At 36.9% G+C, this 27,380-nt stretch overlaps 2 protein-coding genes and 1 long non-coding RNA gene across 9 annotated transcripts in view; 1 reads left to right on the plus strand and 2 right to left on the minus strand.

Moving 5' to 3' along the window:
• Positions 1 to 16,612, plus strand: part of EDAR (ectodysplasin A receptor) — a 73,488-nt gene extending 56,876 nt beyond the window's left edge. For 2 of the 3 annotated variants that reach the window (XM_068180258.1, XM_068180259.1), the window contains exons 6-12: positions 7,401 to 7,487; positions 8,627 to 8,755; positions 8,844 to 8,918; positions 9,223 to 9,295; positions 10,023 to 10,182; positions 12,964 to 13,024; positions 14,357 to 16,612. In XM_068180258.1, coding sequence (XP_068036359.1) covers positions 7,401 to 7,487; positions 8,627 to 8,755; positions 8,844 to 8,918; positions 9,223 to 9,295; positions 10,023 to 10,182; positions 12,964 to 13,024; positions 14,357 to 14,676 — 905 coding nt within the window. In that variant the 3' untranslated portion in view covers positions 14,677 to 16,612. The remainder of the gene's footprint in view (positions 1 to 7,400; positions 7,488 to 8,626; positions 8,756 to 8,843; positions 8,919 to 9,222; positions 9,296 to 10,022; positions 10,183 to 12,963; positions 13,025 to 14,356) is intronic. The other variant, XM_068180260.1, reaches the window with a different exon arrangement.
• A 139-nt stretch (positions 16,613 to 16,751) lies between these two features.
• On the minus strand, positions 16,752 to 17,626 carry LOC137468477 (uncharacterized). Its single transcript, XR_010995962.1, has 2 exons — positions 17,571 to 17,626; positions 16,752 to 17,517 (listed from the first exon to the last, which is right to left on the minus strand). It is a non-coding gene; the product is annotated as an uncharacterized lncRNA (long non-coding RNA).
• A 5,238-nt stretch (positions 17,627 to 22,864) lies between these two features.
• Positions 22,865 to 27,380, minus strand: part of CCDC138 (coiled-coil domain containing 138) — a 31,756-nt gene continuing 27,240 nt past the window's right edge. For all 5 annotated transcript variants that reach the window (XM_068180256.1, XM_068180255.1, XM_068180253.1 and 2 more), the window contains 2 exons: positions 24,764 to 24,902; positions 22,865 to 23,686 (listed from right to left, as the gene is read on the minus strand). In XM_068180256.1, coding sequence (XP_068036357.1) covers positions 23,515 to 23,686; positions 24,764 to 24,902 — 311 coding nt within the window. In that variant the 3' untranslated portion in view covers positions 22,865 to 23,514. The remainder of the gene's footprint in view (positions 23,687 to 24,763; positions 24,903 to 27,380) is intronic.

Consider the following 27,380-nt stretch of genomic DNA (forward strand, 5'->3'; position numbering starts at 1 on the left):
ATGGCCAAGTCCAGGGATATGTGCCCCTGCATGGAAACTTGCTCAGGAAATTTGCCTGATGACACATTTCATCTGGCAGAAAAGTACTTGGGTTTGATCAAAGGGTAAGCAAATATCTTTCAGCTCATGTGCAGTCAATAAAACTTGAAATGGCCAAGGACACAAGATGAACACCCCATGCCCCAGCATCTGGAAATATTAGTGTAAAAAGCACTGCAAGGGAGAAAGAAATTCCTTGATGGGCCTGTGTCACCTTGTTGGGTTTTTCCCCCTCTCAAAGGACTTAGACATTAATAGCACAAAATAGCATGGAAAAGAGGGGGAGGAAAGGGAGATGATTCACAGAGGCCAGAGGTTTAATTGAGGCAAACATGTCACTAGTTATGGTGTTGAATCTCACTGGTCTGAAGGATGGGAGCAACCGTTCTGCAGCCTGGGAGGAATAAGAGGCTTCAGTGGCAGCCTGTGGGCAGCGGGCACATAGAGGAAAAGGGCTGTTCACACATGAGCATAACAGTGTGTGTTGTGTAGCAGGAAGGTTTTTTTCTCACTGTGAAGAAGGTGAACATCACCATAAAGACTACAGTTTGCCCCATCTTGTGCACTGTGAAACAGCTGTGTAAGATGTCTGGCCTCTCACCATGCAGCTCCCTTGAGTCTCCTGTGCAGGAGCTTCTGCACTGAGCACAGAGGAGCACAGTGTAAAACGCCAGAGGTGTGAGAGCTTCAGCTGTGCTTGAGGCAGATCATGAGCCATCAATGCCCCTTGCTGGCATAAACGGGGATCTGATACCTCTGTGATATATAACAGCACTGCAAAAGGGAGGGCAGGCAGGTTTTCCATGTAAATAAAACCATTAAGGTAATGAACACCAAACCACTCTGAGATGTGGCTTCCCACAGTTAATGGTGCTGGATTTTCCATCAACACCTCTGGAACTGGAGTAATTTCAGACCTCTGACTGTGTAGGGTGGGTTTTTTTGGTTTTTTTTGTTTTGTTTTTTTTTTTTTGTTTTCTTTTTATTTTATCCAATGCAAAAGTAAATGCAAAAGACAGAAGACAGAAACTCCATATATGGAGTTTCTCTGGCAGAGAGGTACAGTTACTGCTGGAAGAGATTTTGTCTTTTAGCAGCTGAAACTCTCAATTATATGTATTAATTCTCTTTTTCTTTAAACTTTGATATTTATCATTCCAATTCAAAAATGTTGGAGAAAAACAAAATCAAACCCTGCTACACTAACTTTAGGAACACTTACTTTGAAGTTGAATTTACACAATTGCATCAAATGTACAAATCCTTTTCTACTCACAGATTATTGGTCTAGAGAACTTCAGCAACTGATTGAGGATTTTCTTTTTAAACCACTGTGTATATTCATAAGAGTTTATGTACATAAAATACTTCATGTTATTTTATTTCACCTTCTTTGCTGGATTTATTCATGAACAGAGATACAATAACCAACCTATGTAAGTTTTTAGGTCTCACACCTACCAATGATAACTTGGGAAAATTAAAAAAGAAGAAAAATATTGATAAAGAAAAATATATGTGTTCAGGCTATTTTTAAAATACCAGAGAGCAAATGACATCTAGAAATAGAAAATATTATTTTTAGCATTGTATCATTAGAACTTCAAAAATAACTAAACAGATGAGATGGAACAATTGATTAACAATTGATGTTTCATGTGACGAGCTGTAATCAGGGGGGCACATCCAAATCCATGCACTGAAGACTTAGAACTCAGCTTCCTTAATTGAAAGGCTTAACACAAACAAGCCTATTGCCAAAACCACTTTATTAGTTAAAATAATTATTTCATAGATTTTTATTTTAACTTTCCATTCTTTGAATCACTAATTTCCATTCCTTGCCAGTTTTATCCTTTTGTAATGCAATCAACATGAGGACCTCTTTTCCTTCTGTTTCAAATTATGCCTACAAACAAATAGGCTTGTTATCTGGAACTAACATACTTTTTTTCTTTTTTCTTTTTTTTTTTTTTTTTTTTTTTTTTTTTTTTTTTTTTTTTTTGAGTTGCTTGATCTCTGAACACCCATTTCCTATTCACATGTGTACTGGGAAAAATGTTGAAGGCCGTGCTTTATTATTCACTGCTTGTATGGTCTGATTCTTCTTCTCTAAGGATTTGTCCATATTAGGAAAGGAACCCAATCTTAGGATAAAATTGGCTAGCTTTAGCTGTCAGCCTTCAAGGTGGGGGAATCTGAGAAGAAAATGTGGCCTTTGCTGTCCTCAGCTGCTGGAAAAGCTGAGCTCAGGTATCCCTCAGGAGGTTATGTGGTCCTGGTGCAATTCTTCCCAATAAAACCATTCCACTGACTTTGATGTTTGCACTGGTGCTGGAGCTGCAGCTCCCACAGTGAGCACCACCCACGCAAGGGAGGCTCTGCAGGTCTCTGCAGGATTGCTCTGACTGGGCTCAGGAGCTGAAAAACCTGCAGAGCTGCAGCCTTGGACCACCCCTTCCAATGGTCTGGCCACCAGGACACTGGGGAAATGGGAAACCAGCTCCAGGCAGGTCTGTTCTCTTCCTTATGATGCTCTAAAGTCATGACAGCAAAGGTTAAATAGCAATTATCCCCTTCATGTTGCACAGAGAAAGGGGTGATAACGCTGAATTCCTGAATAGAAGATTAAGTCATGAAGTATTTGTCTATGATTTTCCAGTGCTGTGCAATGATCACAGCTCCCAGTGAGTCCTAAAAAAAACTTCAACAGATGCAAATAAATTGTCAGATTAAGGTCATGTGGCCTATAGTCATCATCACTTTCCTGCCCTGGCAAAAGGAGAGAGAAATAAAATAGTTGTAGACATTATAGAAAGCACAACAGAAAAAAAAATCTTTCCTTTTATGTGATGTGATTACTTACAGAGAGATTGACCAGACTGAAAACAAAAGACAGGGAGAACTTTCCTATCATCATTTTCAGAAGTTTAATTCTCAGGAATTAATTTACGTCATGCTCTTCCTGGTGTAATAGCTACCTACACTAACTGAAGTATCTACCTGTGACTCCAGAAGATATCAGAGTAGCTTATAGTATTCTTTAAAATAAAGATCACTCAGGCAATCCTGCATTGCCTAGGATATGTTCTGTTATCAGTGATATTTTCAGAGTTGGTTTATGTTTGGTTACTGAAGTCATATGTAGGTACTTCAGAAAGCAAGTTGGCTTTGACAGCTGCTTTAGCTTCCATGACTTTCCAAGTGCACAGGCATTCCATTTGAAATGTTGTTTTCCTAAGTTTGAAAGCAAAACTTTCACGTAAGTACCTGAATACAGATTTACATTATTTAAATATTCTGACCCCTGCTTTCTACATTTCTAGGTCTTTATTTATGACTATGTTTAGTTAAAATCCATTTGAACTTTTTCAACCATAAACTGTCTACTTTTATAGAATTTCAACTCAGTATAATTTATTTTTCACCTCATATTTCAGGCTGATAGTTTCTTATTTGAATGTCTCCTTTTTCCTACTTCAGTCCATAAAAGAGTCTCAGTGATGGCACTCACAGCTCGTCTATGCCATTCATAGCTAGATTAGGCCTGGGAGAGGAAGGATGCATCAGGAGAAAGCAAGCTGCACTCAAGAGCACTGAATAGATACACATATAGAGAGCAGATTTTAAAAATGTGTCTTATTTTATGATCACTCTGATCATCTGTTGTGTACAGACTTTGGGGGTTTTTATAACATGTTATTAAGTATTAAATAGACTAAAAAAAAAATCTGTTGCTAGTTGTGAGTACTTTGAATGGACTAGTAAGCTGATACCCACAGCAACAGATGTCAGGGGCACATATGGTCTCCTACTGCACCAGATTTTATTCGCTCACAAACACTTGCAAGGGGGCATGGTGGTAAAACCTCCTGTCCCTGTGCCCTCCCCATACTCCTCTCATAAATCTGGTAGTTTTGTTTGTTACTTCTTATTGTAAGTTCTGTCTCAAGGTACAAGAACAAATGGAATAGTCTGCTATATAAAGCAGAAAGGTTCATTGAAACAACAACAAAAAAGTATTTTATTGCCCAGCATTTGTTTCCTGAAAGAACAAAAGGCAGTTGCATGGTAATTTAAGTTAAAGCTATCTTTTGAGTTAAAATCCCCAAACATTCAAAAGTGAATACAGATTCAATTGTTCTTTTAAACAATAACTATGGAGCAATTTTTTTATTGTTTAGACTCCAAGAAAGTTACAACTAAATCACAATTTTTAAAAAAATAAAAACATCAGCAAAAGCTGACCAACCACCAGTGATAAACTTCTTTCCTAATTTCTTTATCACATTCCTACAGTATTACATACAGGTGTCTAGGAATATAAGCCACTCTTTTGCACAGCTATATTACAGCCATCAGTCTTTATTTAAAAAATAGAGTTGTTTCCATATGGTGTGCTACAACACCTTAGGATACCTCTGCCTGGGCTATATCTAAGTCTTTACAGATTATGTGTCATCTATATTGGAAGCAGAATTAATAATGTGATTGGGATGCAAAACTGCACGTCCACAGGAACAACTGACATTGCAGCCGTGGTGTGGTGCTGACTGGAAAAAAGCGATGAGTTGTTTCTTTTTACTCATACAAAAGGGATATAAACTGAAATTCCACAGAAGGTGGCAGTTTGGTTCCTCTTGTAGTGCAGGTGCATGAATTGGCACTTTCTTCTAAGCCACATCTAAAGGAAAACTTTGGCTCATAATGGATATGCCAAATTATTAAATTTGACAGTAGACTTAAAATATGTGTAACAACTAACTCCCTCCCAGGTATGTGTAAAAGGCCACCACGTTCTAGCACCAGCCTGATTTTGCCATGCCAGCACTACAGAACAAACGAGGTGGCTCTGTTCCCATGCAGAGGACATTGTGCTCACAGGCTCTGGGGCTGAAGGCTCTCACTGGTGTGCACAGGAGAGGGAGGTGTCCTGTCCACGTGTGTGCATGGTGTGGGCAGCGTGCCCTGCCCTGCTGTGGGGTGGACCTGGGTGAAGTGTGACAACGATGCTGAATGAATAGTGGTGACCTTCCTGCTTACCCTTCCTGTGCTACTTGCTGCCACCCAACTTCCCACTTTGAAAGGCTCTGCTTCCTTTCACAGATGGGTGAAAAACATGAAGTTAACAATACCAAGAGACTGAAAGAATATTAGGCAGAAATACTTCAATTATTTCATGGTTCAAATGAGAGAAAAGAGAAGCAAGTTTGCTAAAACTTACTTGGGGAGATGAGCTGAAGCTTGTTAGCTAAACTCCAGGCAGACAAAGCAGCACAGCTTGCCAGTGTTCACTGAGGGGCAGTGTCAGAGAAGCTCTTGTTGACTTGTTGCAGCTTGCAAGGACCATGCAGAATTCCAATTGGCTGTAATTAGATTTGCCAGGGGGGCTGCAAGAATAGACATAAGCCTGATGTGTGTGCATGAACATGAAGGAAAGTATCAGGCCACAGCACTGGCCATTTGTTACAATTCCTCTGTTGTCCAGCCACAACGAGTAAACACAGAGGTCATGACCAAGGATGAGTCACTTCAGTTTTGTGAAGAATTGCTGAAAATGTTACAAATTACCTGTCTTTAATGTCCACTACATGCAGATGATAGCTTAATTTACTGTTCCCTAGATAATCTTTTTGCATTGCAGTTTCTGGAGCTCATAACTAATTCTTAGAAAGAATTCTGCCACAGAGAAAGGACCAGAGGCAAGACTTATGTAATAAGCCTTAGCCTTCATTTGCAAAATACAAAATGCATCTGAATTAATAAACTAGTATATTTAAAACCTAACGAAAACCCTTATTCAGTTTGAAAAAATACCAATTATAATGAGTTAATCCATTTCCTTCCAACAAATGATATTTGAAAGAAGTTTTATGATTGTTAGAGAAAATTTCTTTTGAAGACACCTGCAATTCATACTTTGCAGCCTCTTTAGGTGTACATTTCTCATTCACAATATGCAGACACGTTTTATTTTAGATAGTACTTTTTTTTCTTTTTAAAAAACCATTTGTCTTCATTTGAAGAATGTGCATATTGTTTTGTTCTTAACCATAGAACATTTCTCAGACCATTCCAGACCACTTGATTTCTTGTCAAATTTACCTGGTGATTTGATTTTTTTGAATATTTACTTGGTCAAAAGAAGGGCACAATGAGCTCCCATCTACTCCAGTTGCCAAACCAGCTTGTGGAGCCATATGCTGTGCACACCTTACCAGTTGACTGGGACAGCTTTTTGCCTTTAGAACTGCCGAATTTAATTATCACTAGACTTTTTTCATGGACAACTAACACAAAGCAGGAGGAATTTCATACTTCCTCCAAGACAGAAAATGATTTTCAGTGTCTGTTGATAGTAGCTGTTTGCATTACATACTAACCAATAGCATTAAAGTTCATTTGAGAAGGAAGATAACATTTACTTCCTACCCTAATATTTTTGTTCTGTTTTGGAATACTGTGCAACACCCTCCTATATAAAAGCATTCCTAAAAATAGCTTTATTCCAAATAATATACACTATTGTTTGCTATTGTCAAAATATGTTCTTTTATTACCTGGTTTAATGCTTTGAAAACTTGGTGCATGGCACCAAGTGAAAGACTAACCTTGACTGTAGAATTTAGACCTGGAAACCCCTATTGGACAATCTCATCCCTCTGACAGGATGAAGTTTTCCTATAGCTTCTTCATTTATTGTTTCAGTGAATTTTCACTCTCCCCAGAATATAGATTTGGAATGACAAGAGATCATAAGACACATACTACCCAGTTAGATTCCAGGAAATTCTAAAATTCGCTTTTACAACAGTACAGCTCCATGGAACAGAAAAGCAATCAACACCATTATTTGTCACCTTTCTAGGTTTTCCTGTGGAGTCATGAGGGCTTGCATACCAACTTTACAGTCATGCTGCTAGTGAAGGTTGCTTGTGAGATGCACTAGTTTGATGAATCTACCAGCTAAATCTCAGTCTGCAGTTGCAAATACTGGAGTGGGTTGTAAACTGATTAATCAGCTGGACCCTGGAAAACTCTCTGCTACCCAGGACAGAGCCATAACATGGGAATCTATGTGTTACAGTTGGCTTTTTCTTCTGAGTTCGTATCTGTTCAGGAGGTTGACTTTCAGTCCTTTGGGACAGTGTGCATAAACATGGTCTGTAATCCAACTTTCAGTGTACCAGTAACACATTTCTGGATTACGGACATCTCAAAGAGCAAGTAGTTCTTGGGTCTTTTGTAATAAATGGGGATGCAACCAAGCCAAGTAAAGGCTCTCTTTCCTTGAGCCAACCTGTTCCTTTGACTGGACAAAGTAACAATGGAATTTTATGTTATTTTTGTTTATGTTGCAGGTGCAGGCTCTAACTCTGGCATTTCAGCCATTTTCCCAAGCACCTCTGGCACAAGCACTTTCTCACCTTACCAGCATGCTCACAAAGGTAAGAATGCACTCACAGGGTTAATTTAGCAGCTCTTGGTTTTGAGAAGGGCATCAACAAAGTGCAAACAAACTGAAAATATCTGTTGCTATTTTCATTGTCACTATTTCCAGATTTCTAGAACTGCTATTAGAAATAATACAGAATTCAGTTTTGTTTCTCAGTTAATCAACAATGCTGTTTGTCAGTTGAATGTAAAAAGGATTTGAGCTGTACCCAGTGATGCCAGCAATAAATTTAGCTCATTATTTGTAGCTTTACAGAAATAGCCTCAGCAAAGCTTAGCTTAGAATGGTGAAAATAACTTAATGCACAAATATGGTCAGTCTGTCATTGAACTAACATAAACAGTTCTCCAGCACAATCATTTGGCTTTTAAAATTTTTGAACCTGAGAAGACAAAACGGGAAAGGTACAGTTAATAAGGTGCTCACAATGCTGTTCTTCTTGGTATTGTCTGAAAACATGACTGTTAGGATCACATTTTCAGAGAAATTAAAGCTTTCACGCCTTTTAGCATATCTATAATTCTCTGCATCCTTTCACACCTTTTCAACTCTAGCCTTTTGCATCCAAGTTTTCTTTCTGAATATCTTTTCACGTAGCTTATTTTAAATTCACATTTTAGCCATGCTGTTTTTTAAGTTTCTGTTAGAAAAACATCCATTTTTCTATGTGTGCATTGTGTCCTCCGTTTAACTTAGAGCTTTTGAGGCAGCCACAGTTATCAACAGTAATTTTAGCTCTTTTTTCCTTTGCATATTTACTGTTTTTTGTCTTGTCAACGCTGATTCCATGAATGCAGTGTTACAAAAGCTTCTACTCTTATACTCTTGTACAGCTTCCCATATTAAAATACAATTTCCTACATATTTGTATTTGATAAATCATACCATCAAATATTCTTAATGAATACTACTAACTGGTTTTTGCCCATTTATGCAAATATCAAAATTTTGAGAAATTTTTAATTAACTTGCCTTTGAGACGCAGCACTACGTTTTTCAATGCTTAACAAGTAATCAAGACTCAGATCAACTAAAGGATTATGCAAACCATGTGTAGAGCAAACTGCAAATTGTTAACTAGTCTCTGATCCTAAGACTTGCTCCTTCATTTATTTTTTTTTTTTATTCCAGCAGATCTTTCAGGACAAGGACATCTGGCTACAGCTCTTATAATTGCTATGTCTACTATCTTCATAATGGCTATTGCCATTGTCCTCATCATCATGTTTTACATTGTAAAAACAAAGCCATCTGCTCAAGGTAATTGTTCAGTAGGTAAAATTTTAGTTGTAAATGCTATTTTTAGAAACGTTCTGAGAATAATTAGTGTTATATTTGTATATTCTAGCCTGTTGCAAGAGCCACTCAGTAAAAAATGTCGAAGCTCAGGCTAACACACAAGAAGAAAAGAAAGAAGTCCAAGGTACAAATTGGTTTAGTTTTGCTTTTTCTATCCAAGATAACACTGTGCTTAAATATTACTAATACTTTTCTCTTAATTACAGTTTCTCCTTTGGAGTATATAAAACCCTCATCAGTTTACTGAAGAATTGTCTATACTAGTTTTCTGTGCTTCCAGAATGTCACTTAATCCTCTGATAGCAATTAAAAATATAGCAGAGGGTTTTATTTTGTCAGTAGGGTTGCCAGCAGAACTAGCTCCTGACACAAAGCACTGGTTTGGAAACTTATTGCCAATTTAAACTTCTCTAATTATTGTTCTACAGATAATGTTGTGATATTCTCTGAGAAAGAAGAATTTGAAAAACTTACAGCAACTCCAGCTAAGGCTGTCAAAAGGTGAGTAAAAAAATAAATATATTGCCAGTTTCACCGAAATGAGGAAGGCACATGGTCATCATTCATCCTGGTACAGTGGAACACATAAACAAATTTGATGGGTATGTTGGCAAGTTGCTGCAGCAGGGCAAACACCAGATGCCTTAGTAGGCTTTTTCCCCTCTGGTTTCTAAAAGATGATAACAGACATTGTGAAGAGACACCTGAGTCCTCCCCATTCCCTCTGTGACCAATTCATCAGCTCTTTGGCCTGCATTTCCTCTTTTGAGAAGTTAATTTCTGGGACCTGAGTGCAGCTCTCACTCACATGACCTTACTGAGATTCCCCTTCCCTTCCAGACAGGAAGAGTAAAAATAGCTGCTAAAGGCTTAAGGAAACTTTGTCCTTAGCATTATCTGCTTGGCATCGTGTGGTAGTTTTTGTCATCTTGTCTCTGCCCAGCAGCCAAACCTGCCTGGGTAACATGATTAAGGTGGGATTAACACTGTCCTCAGTTGGAAAATCCCTCTATGAAAGGATTCTTGCAAGCTACCTGTGACTGTGGGGCTTGGTGAGCATTGCTTGTACACACTGAGCTGGTGAAGGCCATTACAGTCACAGGATTTCAGAGGAAAGGCATTTTGAAAAATGGAAAACACTTTTATTTCATTACTCTAAGGAAGCAAAAAGAGGATGACTGGAGTCAACCCATGAGAGACAAAGATAACCATATCCTTCATTTTACAGTGAAAATGATGCATCTTCTGAGAATGAACGACTTTTAAGCCGGAGTATGGATAGTGATGAAGAAGCTGCAGTAGACAAGCAAGGGACTCCAGAGAGATGCTTGTTATCTTTAGTGCATTTGGCCAGAGATAAATCTTCTACAAACAATAAATCAACTGGGGTAAGGCTACCTTGAGATTTAAAAGTTGAGAGCCTTTTTCTACTTTTTTTAAAGAAAAAAAATATAAACTATCATCCCCTGCAAAATGCATAGTAGGGTAGATTAGATTGATTTACAAGAGCTTCTCCAGACAAATTTGTTATAGAATCTCCTGTGCATAATGACATATTTGCATATGTATAGTGTTCAAGGATAGAAATAAAATTTTCTACAAGACTAATTAATTTGCTTTTTTGAGTACTATATTTTATAGTTTCAAGAAAGAAAACACCCATATAACAGCAATCCCCTGTCATAGATAATGCTAAGACAGTAAAATAATGAAGCAGGCTGGATTTGGCTGACAGCAAAACATCTGAGTACCTTGACCCAGCTGCATTGGTATTTCCACGGCACAGACTTCTCAATAATATCCAGTGTCGAGCCTGGTTTCCATGTGGAATTTTGAAAAACACACACATGGTTTGAAGGTGATTCCTGTGCTCTGAAGGACACTGTAATCCACTGTTTTGCTGTACAAGGCCTTTGCTTCTTCCTGCTGAGCATGTACTGCTCAGGGCTTTTTATCTCACTTGGAGCATTTTAAGGCACAATTAAGGCCACACCTCACCCACACAACCTTTCAGTTTGTGTTAATATCAAACTACCCTTAAAAAGAAGGTGTTTGCTCTGTGTTTTTTTAGTATTTTTTATTTTAAAATGGCTATAGCTAGGTCCAAATCACATTATTAATATCAAATATCAGATATAGTTTAAGAAAAAACAGGTTTGAAAATGCATCTTTTCATGTTTGCATGTTTTAAATTGTTGGGAGAATCAGCTCAAAATGTCTAAAGCACACCACTTTTCAGCTGAGATCAGACACACAAAATCTCAACAAAAGTGAAATGGTTTTGTAGTTGTAGATATTTATGACCATCTGAAAATAACTTACTATTCCAATGCTTATACTTTAAAGTTCAGGTTTTTGAGGTCTCTCTAAATATCCAGCTTTATGATACTTTTGTAAGCACTGGCTTGAAATAGGATAATACACCTTGAGTAGTCATGAAATCAGAATATTTCATAAGAAGCAGGTTACCTTCAAAAGACCTTATATCATAGATACATTCTCCAGAGTCATTTAGATAGATAGCTCATAAGTGCACCTAAAGCATGGACTACTTCTTCCAGACTTGTTCTGACACATCTTCATGGACTAAAGACTGATGACAAGCCTGAAGACAGACTTTTCAATGAAAGAGCAAATTGCATCAAGATTCTCCACTCCATACCTAAGATGTCACAATTAAGCCAGTTGCCAGAAGTTAGAAAAGCAGTAATTTTCTTCAGATTGGAAATTAAGTAGTGTTACTAGCACAGGAAAGAGTACTCAGAGCAGTTAGACAGGGATAAAGAAAATTAGAGACTTGCTATTAACCAAGTCTTCTTTTTCCTAGTTATAAAAAAACCCATTTGCAATGTGCAGCCACACAGAGGATCATCAGGCTAAACATTTCCTGTTTGCTAAAAAACCCCCCATCTTCTGGCTCTGGTAAAAAGAGCGTCTTGCATAATTCTTCAAGGAATTACTTAACCTGCTTCTTTACCCTAAAAGTGGACAGAGGATGAAAATAAGCACCAAATAGTTTTCTTAGCAGGAGTTTTAATAAAGCCCATTAAAAGAAAATTTCCTGGTTTCAAGGTTCTGAAACAGGTAATCCAAGCCAACAATATCAATGCAACTGCCTAAGCACACGTAAATTACAGGAGGAAGAAGTGAACGACGCTCAGTGCCTGCATTGCGTTGCCCCGCGGTACAATGCGCTTGCACTGCGCCTGCCAGACACGCTTCAAGTGGAGCGGCCACTCTGTGCTCTCCAGCTGCAAGCCCATTAATCCACGTCATTGATGCACCTTGCCCTTTACTGCCCAAATAAAGTGAGGGAAATCTTTCCACAAAACTAAGTACTGAAAGCAGAGCTTTTATTCAACCCTCATTTGCAGTGAAAAGTGACAAATTTGTGGAGATAATGCTAGAGTCCTGTCAAAAAGACAGCTCAGTCCTAATGAGAGCTGGCAGGGGAAGAAAGTTTCAGTCCCTGAGAGCTCATGACATTTTGATGTTTGTTTTCACTCCACATCTAATCCAAAGCAAAAACTTGAGAATATTTTGCTAAATGAAACTATATAAAAGTGTCCATTTTTAGCTTGAAAAATGTCAGGTTTTCAGTCTTGTTTCTTGCTTGTCAAAAATGACTAGATCCCCCTGGACCTCAGATTTTTCCTCTTCAAAACTTTGCTTTTTTTTTCTTAACCTATCTGTAAAATGTTTCAGTTAATTAATAATGCACTAAGCCGGTCTATGTCAAGAGACAGAAAAGAAGAGCCCCTCCTCTACAGTCCTCTTAGATTATTGGAAAAAGACAATTTCAGTCTGAATTTAATTCCTTGTATTCAGTCCTGACCTGGTTTAGCTAGACATCCATATGTTCATCATTGCATATATGGTACCAGATTTGTCTTCATTCTCAGGAGTTGCAGCAGAAAAGTACTTGCTCTCAAAAAAAGTCTAGAAGTTGAAATGAAAGATCTCTAGCAGTGGCAAGTGGAATCAGAAATATGTTTATGCTTCATGGAATAATTGCTGTGTCATTTTCTTTCAGTCTTCAAAAGGGACCCTTGAGGACACTGTGTGATAACCCCATGAAATGGAGAAGTCCCACAGACTTTCCACTGCTATCTGCTAATTGTTTGATCTTGTAACTGAAAAATTAATGAAATAAATCTCTTCTCATTTAGATTCAAAGTCGAAGGAAAAAGATACTTGACGTGTATGCTAACGTATGTGACGTTGCAGAAGGTGAGTGTACAATTTGAGCCTATTTTAAAATATGAAATCAGATCACAAGCATTTGCTATAAAGTAAGAAAGGCCTCTGGCTATCTATGGAAAATAGTCCCAAACCAAAGAAGACACTCTGTAGGCAGATTTGTATTCACTTGCCAGGAACCCTGTGGTGCCCTGACCATAGAGCTGTCCGGGCTGGACTTGGGCTGGAGCAGGCCAGAGCTTCTCTCCAGGCACATGCATGGCCTTCCTTCCTGTGGAGAGCAGGAAGAGTTGTGGTGGGCTGTATTGGGACATGCAAGCAGACCAAGATGCAGAGGCAGTTTTGCATTCCCCATCTAGAGGAAACCTGTTGGTCTTATTTCTTTAGATAACAGATTAAAAAAAAAATCCAAATATGAAAGTGTGATTTGAGGAGGGTCAGGATTGAGGGTAAGACACAAGTCTCAACCTACTCTGCTTGTCTAAATTCTGTCCCACATCTCACAACAAAATGTGGACTTTCCAGGCTGTAAGTGTTTTGTCCCTGTTTAGCACTTGATTAACCTGAACTGTTTTAGCAGGAGACACAAATTAAGTTCCCTGAAGAACAGGAGATGTAACTGCATTTACTTCCTACACACGCACTTTGTGTGCACATTTATGAGTATGCTGTAATTCAGGGAGCTTTGTTTATTGCCAAATTATTGCTGATGAGTAAGAAGCAGGAAAACTACAGAAGCAGTCTGGTTTGGGAAAAATGCTGTAGCTGGTTCTCTCCTCTGTTTTCTGAACATGAATCCATAGAAAATATGTCCAGGAGAAAAGAGCCTTTTCCCCACAGGATTAATGTTAAATCCTCCCTAGAGATTCATGATAGTAATGACAGTTAAGCACTTGCAGGAACTTTTATGCTTGCATCTGGCAGCATTACTTCACCTCACTTCTCACTTTCCTACAAGGGCAACTTTCAATTACAGATATGTTTCAGCAGCTGCTGGTGACAGTCTCAGGGAAGGGTCAAAGCTGTCTCTGGAGCTCAAACACTGAGCCTGACGTGTGGAAGTATATTAATGGGCCTGCTCACTAGGGACATAGTTGCAATATACTTTTTCTAACAGCTAGTAAATTGTTGAAGGAAAGGGCAGAACCAGGCAACTTTTTACCCTTATTATGATATCCTACTGTCATTATGAAGAATTAATTTGGTAATATGCAGTAGTAACTCTGAACCTAGACATATATCACCAACTATCACTTAAAGATTTTAGTTGTATTCATTACTAACAGTGTAATCTGTTGTACTTTAATAAATGTCAAGACTTGTACTCAGAGCCACCTGACAATCCCCCCCATCCCTTTGCAGGTCTGAGCCCTACAGAGCTGCCTTTTGACTGCCTGGAGAAGACCAGCCGAATGCTCAGCTCGACCTACAACACAGAGAAAGCCATAGTGAAAACGTGGCGTCACCTTGCCGAGAGCTTTGGGCTGAAGAGGGATGAGATTGGCGGCATGACAGATGGCATGCAGCTGTTTGACCGCATCAGCACAGCAGGCTACAGCATCCCAGAACTGCTCACCAAACTGGTGCAAATCGAGCGATTGGATGCTGTTGAATCCCTGTGTGCAGACATTCTGGAGTGGGCACAAGCAATGCCAGCTCCTGAACCAGCAGGGACATCCTGACACGCCTGCCTGGGACCTGCACCTCCACATCAGAAGTGTGATTCCAGTAAGCACTGCATCAAAGACTTTGGACTAAAGACCATTGATGCTTCTTCTACATAATTGCTCACAATAGCCAATGGGAACCTCTTCTCTTTGACTTCTGAAAGTGAAGTAATACATCTACCAAAATGAGAGCAGAAATTTCCCAAGAAGCTTGGCATGAAACATGTCATTTAAACAAAATGATCGTGTTAAAAAGTTACGGATAATAAGCAGATACACAAACATCCATTTTACAGTCTGTGTATGAGTAGAAGGGCAAATAACCCTTCTGATACCCTTCCTGCCTGGCCTTCAGGAAAGGCATTGAGTAGCTCTCTGAAAATATTCGTGTCTCTTAGGGCTTCATTCAATGGTTCAATGGTTTAACAGTTACAGTCAGAAGCAGTACCACAGCTACAGTATCAATTAATACACATTAGGCACATACATCTCTATCTGCTCCAAACAGTTTCATTTTCTACACTTATTATGGGTTTGTTGAATCTGGAAGTATTGCATTATGTGCATAGGTGTATATGCACAGTCCTCAGATTGACTAACTGTGGTACATGGAAAAAGAGTCACCATAACTTACAGATTGAAGTGCTTCAAAACAATTTACATAATGCACATAAATGCACTCTTGGTCCACTCTGACATTTCAGAATTTATAAATTCCAACTGTTCACTTGCTGAGAACAAGCTGGTTAGCAACCGGGCAGTAAAAGTGGGCAGTTACTTCTTGCAACTAGAGAGCAAAATCTTTTCTTTACTGTTAAGAAAAAAGCAAAACCAAAACCAGATTGTCCACTACTGCTAAAAATATACTTTTCCAATAGTGACATCTTAAGAAAAAAGCAAAACCAAAACCAGATTGTCCACTACTGCTAAAAATATACTTTTCCAATAGTGACATCTATATATCAAATTATATTTCAGCCAGAGGAATTCCAACAACAGTGGTGCACATGTGACACAGAGAGCAAAAAGAGTAGATTTCTTTAGAGACCCTTGAAATGCAGAGGAAAAAGTGTTTTTAATGCTATAGTCTTGTAAGCCTAGACCATGAACACAGAATCCACCAGCGACATTAAACTCATCTGGAAGGTAATGCATTATTGTGAGTTTGTGAAGTACAAAACTTGACCTGATTTGGTTTTCTTTTAACTAATGTCTGATTTTCACAGTTAAAATTTATCTAAAATTAATTCAGACCACAGGTCAGCGTCTGTTACCAAACCTATTTGCCTAATTTATAGCCAAAATATTGATGATGGATTTCACCAAGTGCAACCACTAAATTAAGAGACATGTCAATTAAAAAGCAGATGTCAATTAAGCATGTCTTAAATTCCAAAATGCATAACTGAACAAAATGCTATAAAAATACTTACTATTATTCAGAATTTAACAACCAGTATTCCATCACTTAGTAACTAGATCTTATCTATGATAGTATCATAATTGTGCAAAACATTTATCATCACCCTTTAACATCTATATTTAGTATCATTTCAGCACTTGATTTGTATATTAGGGGAAGTAAATACTACAACATGAAACCTATCCCTCTCATTATTTTTTCCACCTTTTCTTTTGCATCATAAGATGCTCTTAATTAATCTGCATATGCCAAATTTAATAAGATTTTAACTCTTCTTTCAATGATGCAGCAAGCTGCATTTATTTGAAATTTAACTACCTGATTGATGTGGAATTTAGGTGTGAAATTCTTGCTGTCTTGAAATCAATGACAAATTTATACAGACTTCAACAGGCTTCAATAAGATTTCTAGATCTGCTTACAGCTCAGCAATTTTCAACATGACTTTCAAGATCATGAATTTGCAGGTTTTACTACTGCTACTAGAATAAAAAAAAAAAGGGAAAGAAAAGAAAGAAAAGAAAGAAAGAACGAAGCATCAAGATGCAATTTTTCTTGTGCCAGTGTAACTACAGTGTTATTCAGTGGACTGCCTCCTAAGTTTTATATGCCATTTAAAACAACACATCACATATTTGTTAAAAAGAAGACAAAGAAGATACAGGAATCTTGTTTTTATGTTTATTGGGCCATGAAAAGTTAGTTTTGAAACTGATGGTGCCAATGCGAACACAGACTATTTAACATTATTTTATTTGGTATACAGTATTTTATTGATATACAAGGGATGTACAGGATTGAAAAAAGAATCCTGTAGGTCTTGCCAAAGCTTACTTTCTAATAACTTTGTTTAATGATGTATATATAACTTATTATATTGTAAAATATGAACATAAAATATACTAATAAAAGAAAGAGGTCAAACACAGTCGTATTAGCCATTTCTTTGATTAAATAGCACATTGCCTTATAAATCTGTAATCAAATAGGTTAGCCAAGGGCTGGCAGGCACATTCCTGTGGTATGGGACTGTCTTGGTAACATATGGAGCAATCTTTGCACTCTTGTAGGATACTGCTTCTCTGCATCACTTAGGAAACTTGAAGCAGAAACCATTTTGTCAAGAGAATTTGTATTCAGTATTTCACCTTGAAGGTAATATGAAAATTCCAAGCCCCTTGCAATTCCTCAGAGAATCTTTAAGTTTTTTTCTGAGTTCTCAGTTTTTCAGAACTCTGCAGACTGTGAGACTAGTGAGTAATGTCACAGTAACAGTACTCTCAATAGCATGTCTTCATTCTGCATTTCTAAATTAGCAGTACTTCACAACATTACCAGAAATCTTAACTGAATGCTTTCACTTCATGACAGGATAATTGTGTTCATGCAGTCGTAGGCTGCAGAGGTGGGACCACCAGAAGAACTGCAAGCTTCTGTAAAAAAAACAGAGCACCAAGTTGGATTTCCTCCAGACTGAACTACTTACTTCCTTATAAGACTTTCCTCACCTAATCCCAGCTTCCTAGCCTGACCAATATTGTCGCAGTTTTTTTCCTGGGAGAAGCTTGCTGGGCTTTGCAGACTTTCTCTGATTTCAGGTTGCAGTCAGGGACTGTCCTCTACATAGTGTTCCATATCTGATGGTCCCAGACTGATGACATAAATAAAAAGAAGAGAGTCAGCTGGGCTGAAAAAGGTAGGTGCCAGCTTTGCAGCATAAAGCAACAACAGCTGAATGCCTTTGTATGCTATAATTTCGGATTGTTAATAATATTCACATTATTAATGAAGAAATAATAATGTGCATAAATGCCCAGCAGTATGGGTTGGATTATGAGCTGAAAAGGCATGCCAGTTCCATTTCTCCCTGTCAAACTCTAGGCTTCAGACAGTTCAGCAGTCCTGCTTTGTATTAGGAAACGTGTAATTAAGAGAAAAATTCTTACTGTTGCAGGTGAAAATCATTACCCAGAGGTACAACAATGATTCCTATATGCAGAAGTCACTCTTCTGCAAGCAAGCTCTATACTTGTCTTGATAATAAAAAGAAAATTGAGCCCATGCCCTCATTATATATGGGAGAGGCTTCCTAGTGCACATTTCACTAAATATATTAATATAAACAGGGCAAGAATGGACTGTCTCAGGCTATATCTAATTCTAGATGCATAATATTGCATATATATTCATTCCCACATCCAAATAAGTGCTTTTGATTATTTATTGTGACATGATTTATAATGCATAGCACCTGTTACCTCAGGCATTAATTTATCACTATCAACTACTCTTCGAGCACAGAAAAATGCTGATTCCTTTTTGCCACTGTTCTGTGAGACTACACTGTTTGAATACTTAGGGCAGAATGGTAAGAAGCCTTTGTATGCACTGCTGCAGAAGGCATCAATGATTAGCTGTTACACAGGGCACGCACAGGCATCTCATTTGACCATCTGCTTTATTAAAAAAAGGGTTTTTTTAATAATTGAGGCTGCTATAATAACAGGCTTGTATAAGGATTCAAGTTAGTATAGCAAGACAATTCAGGAATTATTTTCCAACTTAATCTATCACATAGAAGTAAACAAAAAATCAGGAGGAGGCAGTGCTGACGACTGATTAATAGACAACTGAATCAGGAAGGAAACAGAGTTCAGCATCTGCTTATGAAATTCAGCCTTGGTGTGCAAGACTGCTGTGAAAAAAATCCTCCTCACACTTCAAGAGGGAGGAGGACAAATAAAGCAGACATCCAACTGCTACTTTGTGGCTTCAAAGGATCATGAACTGAGAAATTATGTTTAATTGCATTTCTTATATAAATAACTCTTGAATCCACACACTAGAATATTGCTTCTGCTGAAGCAAAAAAAAAAACCAGTCTGGCAACACTAGTTATCTCCAACCTTCTTCAAAAGCCTGCTACTTTTCCAAAAAGCTGATGTGTGGGTGGGATATTATGCTCCTGTTTGAAACTCTACCGTATGATACTTTTTTTTCCCCTGAGGCTGGATAGATTATTTTTACTGTACTAAGGATGTACATAATTCACTGTACTAAGGATGCCATTTTATGGACCTGAAGATGATCTTAAACTTATTAGTAGGAATGTTTTTTGTCTGACCTTTTGACTATTGTTAGCAGTATCCTGGCCACTGAATTTGCAGCCCTATCTTGGGTACATCTATCAGAGCAATTACTTACCATTAAGCTGCAGTGATCAGAGAGACGTGTTATATTCAGGGAAATATTCCTTGGCTCCAGTCTAAATATGCTTGAGTAATGGACACAAAGAGAACTGGTTTCTGGGAAAAATATATGTGGCTTCTCAGATCTCTTTTCCACAGTTAATTCTCTCAGTGCAACTTTAGAGATCAAATGTCTTGTTATGTCTTGTTGCATTTCAACTCAGGATGACTCAAAAAAAAGTACCTACAAGCAAGTAAACAGAAAATTATTTTGTTCAAAGTTATCTCTTCTAGTAGTAATAAGGGAGTCATAGATACACTTGCTTTCTAACTTATGTAAAAATACAAAAGTCTAATAAACAAGGATATTCCTAACCATGGTCAGAAGATGGCATTCAAGGGTTTCATCAGCCCAAAAGACAAGATGGATAGCAGTAGTTTTGACACAACTCACTACAGGAGTCAGTATAACACATAAAGGTGCCTTTGCCCATCACAGTGTCCTTCAGGGGTGTGTAAAAGGCAGGATCTCAGTGCTGCACAGCACTATTACTTTTACAATAATTTCTGTGAGTTTTAAAAATGTGTGAGCATTACATCATTCAGAGGAACACAAGGGGTCACTCCTCTGCCACTGAAGTCCCTTTAACCATTTGGAAAGTGGAAGATTACCAAATTGTTTTATAGATCAAAATTTCCAACTTTCTGTACTACATTTAAATACATTATCCTGAAGATAAATGCTTTTTATCAGCTCATCAATCTCCAAAGGCATATAAGTTTTAGGTGAAAAATTCAGTATATAATTAAAGGATTCAGTGTAACAGCTCTGAATTATGAGCTCTACTTACAGCTCCTTTAAAATCTGGTCTGGTAAGTTAAATCATATATATTTTAGACATTGATGCTGACCATGAATAGAAGTTCTTCAAAATATGTCGCCTTCGGCATACCTTCACCTTCCAGGTAAATTTATCTGCTACAAGAAATCTTTTCCTATTATATATATCAAATTCAGCTATATAACATTAGAAAGAGATGCAAGCCAGTCATGCTCAGGAGAACAGGAAAATAACTGTGAAATCCCACTTTCAGACCTTTTATCAGCTGGTGATAGTCACAAATATGAACAGTGCACAGCTGTGCAGGTTGAGTGATGTTAGCCTACTTTATTTAGCTTTTGCAAATTCAACTGTCCTATGCCCAGGGAACAATCTTTCTTACAGATTTGCTAAATCTAGGCTTTGTAGATGAGGTCTGAAAAATTTATCAATAGGAAGCCTTTTATAAACAGCAAGGGTGATTAAAATTCTACAGTAAACAGGCCTGTAAGAAAAAAAAAAGGGAAATTAATTTTCATCATATTTGGTAGTCTCTTCTGGTATGAAAACTGTCTCAACATTGAAGAGATGCAATATTCTTGTTGACTTTCTCAACAAGAGGACTCTCACAGCTGTTAAAAAAAAACCCAGCAAGACAAAATTATGTGTTAAGTCTTTATCTTTCCTTAAAGTAGTAGGTTGTAACTACAAGAAATTTTGTTTCATACCAGTGATGGTAGTTGATTACTTCTGGAGACCTACACACAAGCAAGACAAGGCAGATTGTAGCCTTGTGAATCTCTGTGTTCTGTCTGATCAGCTCGCAGGAAGTGTGAGAGTCCCTGCCTTTCGTTTAAAGGCAAGTGGTCACCACGTCTCCCGCTTCCCCTCAAACTGTCTCACAAAAAATGGTTGAAAAATTATATTCTCTGGATGGATATTACTTCACCTCTTGACAGAGGTGTTTAGCATATTTAAAATAGCATATTCAAAATAACATATTCCTCTGCAGGAAACCAGAAAACTAAGATCACATACACCATGCTTCGTTAGGGAATAGGGAGCTGCAGGAAATAGCTAGAGGTACAGTTAACTTTTTCAAATGTCTCTTCTTGTAGACAGTTTTCTGGAGAAAGGTAAAGTAGAAGAAATTTAGATACTCATAGTATCTAAATGCCACAAAAGCAGAAAAATCCCCAGAAAATTCTGGATTCCATCTGCGCAGGAAAGATAACACAAAGAGATGCCCAAAGTGTGGCCAACTTGACAGAAATCTATCATTTCCAAAAGCCAAAACAAATCCCAAATGACAGCAGGGAATTCAACTGGCTTCCTCTATTCTCCTTCCCCACAGAGACTGCCAAGGTCACTCAGGGGAATAACAGGATGGGGATGTTTGAGCAAGGCCTTAACAAGGGCTGGTGTGGACAACTAGGGGGGGGCTAGCTCAAAAGGCAGATATTCAAAGCAGGGATGCCTCTCACTAGACCAGGTGCCTCGATGCCCCAGCTAACCCGGCCTTGAAAAATTTGCATAATATAAAAATTATTAGTCTAATCCTTAGGTTATCAATATAATGCATTAATATTTAACGGATTGGAAAACCCTTTTATTTTGCATTTTAACAGAAACCTAACATTGAGATATAAAAACTTGAAATTAGCTGTGATTCAACTTTCTAGAATACTGTATATAAACCACAAGGGACCAATATTAAAAGCTACACCATACTCTATGTGTCTCTTTTAAATATATTACCTTTGCCATCATTAGATGACCACCTTGTGTTAAATTTGGATCCCAAGGAAGATTAGTAGATTAAACTACAGCAACAAAGGCTGAAAACTAAGACCATAATCAACATTCTTGTGGTGATAAGAAAGCTAGCAACTTTCTACAGGTTTTTTCAGTTATTGATTTTTGTACTATTTTAAAATGGTAGTAGATGGAGAAGCACATGAGGACTGGGAATATTCTTCCTAAATAACAGGATTTTGTCTCCAGCCGAAGGTATATGCAAGCTTTTGCACTGCTGGTAAATTTGACAGAAAGCCAAAACTACTGATGAAGAAATACTTATTTCAACATGTAACTGATTGACAGAGAATTCTTTTAGCTGTGATTAGTGTTTTTTTAAAAATTACCTAGAGTTGGTCTCCTGCCAAGAGAGTGCACAGTGCTTGCTCTCTCTTCTAGACATACTTGGTGCCAAATCTGGTGTAGACTCCTTTCATAGAAAAGCCTGTTAGAAATGTTAAGTCAAATTGCTAGAAAAATATTTGCAGTTAGAACTCAATTTCAAAGACCAGTTCAAAGACTTCTGGCGAAAAACAACAACAACAAAAACACCTCCCCCCAAAAAACAAAAACAACTAAAAAACCCCAACTAGCCAACCAAAAATTATCAAACCAAAACCAAACATACAAAAAATGCAAAAAATGAGAAATAAAAATTCTCTGAAGTTTAATACTGATGTCAGTGTTAGTCAAAGACTGAAATAAAACAGATCTTTAAGCTTTAACTGCCTTTCCAATTTTATAAATATAGATTTTCAGTACTTACAGTACAAATTACCAATGAAAGGCTAATTTCAATTTTTAAAAGTATCCTATTTGTAAGAACTTCGAAACACTGAACTGTGGCAGACAGAAAAATATATTCATACTCAGAAAAGAAATGTGGGTACTGTGAAGACTGTATTGCAATTTAAAACAAAATACAGCAGAAGCAATAAAATAAAATAAGTTTATGTTACAGATTACTATTGCCAGACATTTTAAGAAATACTTTTATTTACATTTGCAAAGATATTACCATCCAAAGTTGCACTATACAAAGCAGGATAAAATACTAAATGTTACTTAAATACAGGAAAAAATCAAACAAAATCTAAGAAAATTCCAAAATCAAACCAACAAAATTTCTTATTCAATACATCTAGTTATGTTAAATTAAAATCTGGTTTTAATAATTAAAACTGCAGGTTTATCAAAAGATAATCTGCTAAGATACCTGTCTGCTACTTATCAACCATAAAGTACATTAAAGAATTTGTAAAACTCTCTGAAGAGTCAGAAGTAATTAAGATTCATACCTCTAAGGAAAGACTGGTATTTCTGATCTGCTTACTCTAAGGATTCAATTGCTTACATTGCAAGAGTCACTCACAACAGCAGCATTATTTCACTTTAGAAAATATTGAAGAAAGCCATCTAGCATATTACAAAGTTTTTCCTTTTTGCTTTTTATGAGTGAGTGAAATATAAGTGAGAATCCACACAATACACAGCAAATTACACAGTACTGAGGTGCTGCTTAATGTATTTCTACAAATCAGTAAAAAAAAAAATCTCCAAATTTCAAGTAACATAGGCAGCTGGTATAAATTATACAGAACAATAATTAGATTGAAAGCTCATGCTAGTGACTTGTGCTTAGGCTGGAGTCAAGAGAGTTACTCCTCAAGAATTCCAAATTCAGCAGAATTGAATTGAGGTTTATACAGAGGAAGGTGTGACCTGGATCTATAGTTCTACGAAGTTCTTGGAACATTCGATGAAGACCAAACAATTCAAACAGCTTCTTATTGCTTCTGCAAAAGATTTTGAATAAAATAATTGTCAATTTAAAATGGAGAGATTTTATATAAACACTGAAGATGCTACAGAAAAAATATTTTTAATGAAGTAAAATGTGCATTGAGTATTTAATATAATTCTTCTATGCATGTTTCTAAGCATAAGGTTACCAATACATGGTGAGAAAAGTTTGGCAAAAATTAACAAAAATTATCAGTTTTCTTGAGTAAGTGATATGTACACATAGTATAATGAAAGCTCAAGGAAAGACTGTAACTCATGTGAAATAAGATTTTGGAGACAAATAAAAAAATTAGGATTTATGAGCCAATTTTACTTTGACTAGTAAATGTCAGTTATAATTTATATTAGATTATGTTATAAGAAAACTCTTTTTCCAAGAGTTCAATTTTATTCCTTATGAGAAATGAAAACCTCAGTTTTGTCAACAGCTTTAAGTCCACTGTAAAAATTACTCAGTTTAGATATCCCCTTCAATAAATGAAATGACCCCACTGGGCAATGTGCCAGTGGAGCTCAGCAGCACATTACTATTGATATGCTAACCTTTGTTACAATAAGGCAATAATCAGTAAGCAATGGGAACACAGTTCAAAAAGTTGAACATTCCCAAAAGGGCTTAACTGGCTCCAAATCTTAAATTTTTTGAAGGAAATGAAAACTGATGAAGCTTGAATGCAAGTCAAAGAGAAGACTAAATGTTCAAAGGAGCTTACTATGAAGTATCTGAGTAAAACTGGAAGTCTAGGAATCTCTTCTAAGAATTCTAATAATTTTTGTCACCTGCAGACATAAGGAATAATTCCTCTTTAAATCTACATTGTGAGGCTTTTTACTAGTTTGTACTCTGCAAATTGAACTAGATTTATGCAGTAATTGAGAGGCTTGTCTAAAACCTCTATAATGGAAACAGTTTAAATTTAACTGCTACAATTAAAAGTTCAGCATTGTATATGGCGGAGGGAATAGACAGAAAAACAGAGATGAGTTTTTGGAAAAGAAAAAAGGTATAGGCCACCAAGTTCATTGACCTAGTAATAGCTAACAGAATAATGGTAATAAAAGATTACTTTATTCTGGAGAGTTTTTGCAGTATAACACAGAGCTTTTCCAAAACTGCAATGTCTAGCTTAGAACTTTGAAGCAATACAGAGCAAGTCCGGAAGAAGGATTCATTACTGCAGGCTTCCAGAAAAGGCTGTAAGGAACCTGGAAAAGAAAATAATTTAAAAACTGTATCACAGAGTTCAGTGCAGAGAAAAGTATAACTGTTATTAATACCTTTAGAAGGCCTTAAATGCTTCATGTTGTGCAATAATTACGACAACCAAATATTTCAATTTCTGTTGAACATGTGAGGCAAAACTCAAGTAAAACTAGAAATTGAAAAAATGCAGGTTCCTGAGAGTTCTGACAGTACTGATCCTTGAATTAAAAGTGTCTATTCTCTTGAGAACAAAGGAAAACAGGAAACAGAATCATTTTAAACTCAAATAAAAATTCCTACATTGAAAATGTGTAGGCAATGCTCATTTATCATGGTACTTTCTTTTAGACCATGGGAGGGGAACATTAAGCTGAGCAAAAAAACTCAGAAAGAAATATTTTAAGCTGCTGCAGATCACATGGGCAATGATAGTACATGTAAGAGATTGTGTGAGACCTGAGAGTCTTTCATTACCAGCATACTGTCCCTGTACTCAATTTCAAGAGAGTAAACACAGTAATTAAAGGTAGAAGTAAGATCTGTGCAACAATTAAATACAAAAACCCCTCCCTTAAAATAGTGGATGAGTTTTTATGTCACCCTGAAAAGCATTTCCCTCTACCCTGTTCCCAAAATCTAATAACTTCAAAATAAGGTTAAATCTGTTCCCTGGTTATCTCATTCTTGGTTCTCACATTACAGATTAATTTATAGCAAAAACATAAAAAAAAGAAGTAACAATTTGTTTTTCCTTAAAATTAACAGACTTGCATATACCACAGGACATTTGCATTGTGAGAATACAGATGTGAGGAAAATATTTTAATTGCATAGTTAAAATATTTAATGTGTTCCATTTAATAAGAAACTGCAATATGCAAATTACAGCATAAACCAACAAACAAGACATTAAGAAAAATTAATATCCCGAATACTGTAATTTATAAATAGGATATCAAGAGTTTTTTATCAGTACCAAAAAGGCTTGATGTACGTTTTGGCCAAAATTTTCCCTTTCCTTGTTCAAGGACATACAATTTATTAAATGCAACAAGTAGCCTTGGAGTGAATTCAAGGTTTTAGTTTATTTCAGAAGGTTTACTGATAAAAAATACGAAGAAATGCTACAGAAAACTGATTGAAATAGGGCTTAAAAAAGAAATCAACTTGGCATTTAAAGTCAGCCCGAGAGCCTAGATAACTAATTTTCTGAGATGGGCATTTATGCTGAATATTCAGTAAGGACCCAATTATTCCTATTCCAACAAATGACCAAATGCCCCCTCCCTGATACAAGGGAACTCATGAGACTTGTGGGCTTTTGCTGGTTTAGACCCTCAAATGAAGAGACTGAGAAACAGCAAACACCTTTATCACAGATCAGAGAAACTACAGCTATATGTAATCTTCCCTCTTTTCAGATGAGGTGATTTTGCACCTTTGATTTAAAATGCTACATTCAGCAGATGGTATCCACAACATACCTAATGGAATGTGTGGATGGAAATCATACAGATGCAGGATAGTAACAGAGTTTGGTAGCAAGAGGCCAACCTTACAGCAATGACAAGCAACAACAACTGACATTTTATAAAGTTTGGAATAGGCAGGCAGATGTTTTGTGGTTTGCATAGCCGAAGTATCCTCTGTTCTTTACCCAAAGCAATGCAAAAAAACAATTATCCAAAGAGATATGCATTATCAAGGCAATAAATCACTATAAATTAATCTCCTTTTCTGTTTACATCTATTTCTGTGTTTCTAGCATTCTTTCTACCATGTTCAATACACCTATGGTTTTATGCACATCATCCTCTCCATTTTGGTACTACTTCCAGTTACAATTTTCTGTCTTTAAATTGTAACAGTAATAAATATAAAACTAGAATGAAAGTAAAGTAGAAAAGAAAGCAGTAATCAGTGAAAAAAAGATAAGTAAAGATACTATTTCTCATTTTATTTTAGCTTATGGTCTTCAAAGCATACCACTTTTAATATTTTTTTCAGTATTTCTGTACTTTCTCTGCAGAAGGTATTATTTTTCAGAAATTGTCATATAAAAAAACCTCAGGGCTATCTGTCAATTACAGCAAACTGAAAATCCTTAGATGAGCTCACCACATGTGCTACATTTAGCGATACGTGACTGACATACACTCAAGACTCGGTGCTCTTTATTGAGCCACTGCTCTCTGTCGCAGAACTCTGGGGTTATTAAGTACATACAGCAGAGTCTTAAACCTGGAAAAACAATTAACTAAAATTTCACTTCTGGTATGATGCTGTAATGCCCTGGAGAGCCTAGCTTGTTAAAATCCATGAGAAGTGGTGACAAAACTATGAACAGAAACAACAAATAAGCAAAGCCCAACGAACACAATCACCATCTTAAGAGTGCTTCCTGACCAAATATTTCTATCACTGAAGAGTGTTTGAAGTAAAATTCCTGTACAATAGCAGGAAGAGATAACCTTCTTTAA

The sequence above is a fragment of the Anomalospiza imberbis genome, chromosome 2 (genome assembly GCF_031753505.1).
Source record: "Anomalospiza imberbis isolate Cuckoo-Finch-1a 21T00152 chromosome 2, ASM3175350v1, whole genome shotgun sequence".
Taxonomy (NCBI): Eukaryota; Metazoa; Chordata; class Aves; order Passeriformes; family Viduidae; genus Anomalospiza; species Anomalospiza imberbis.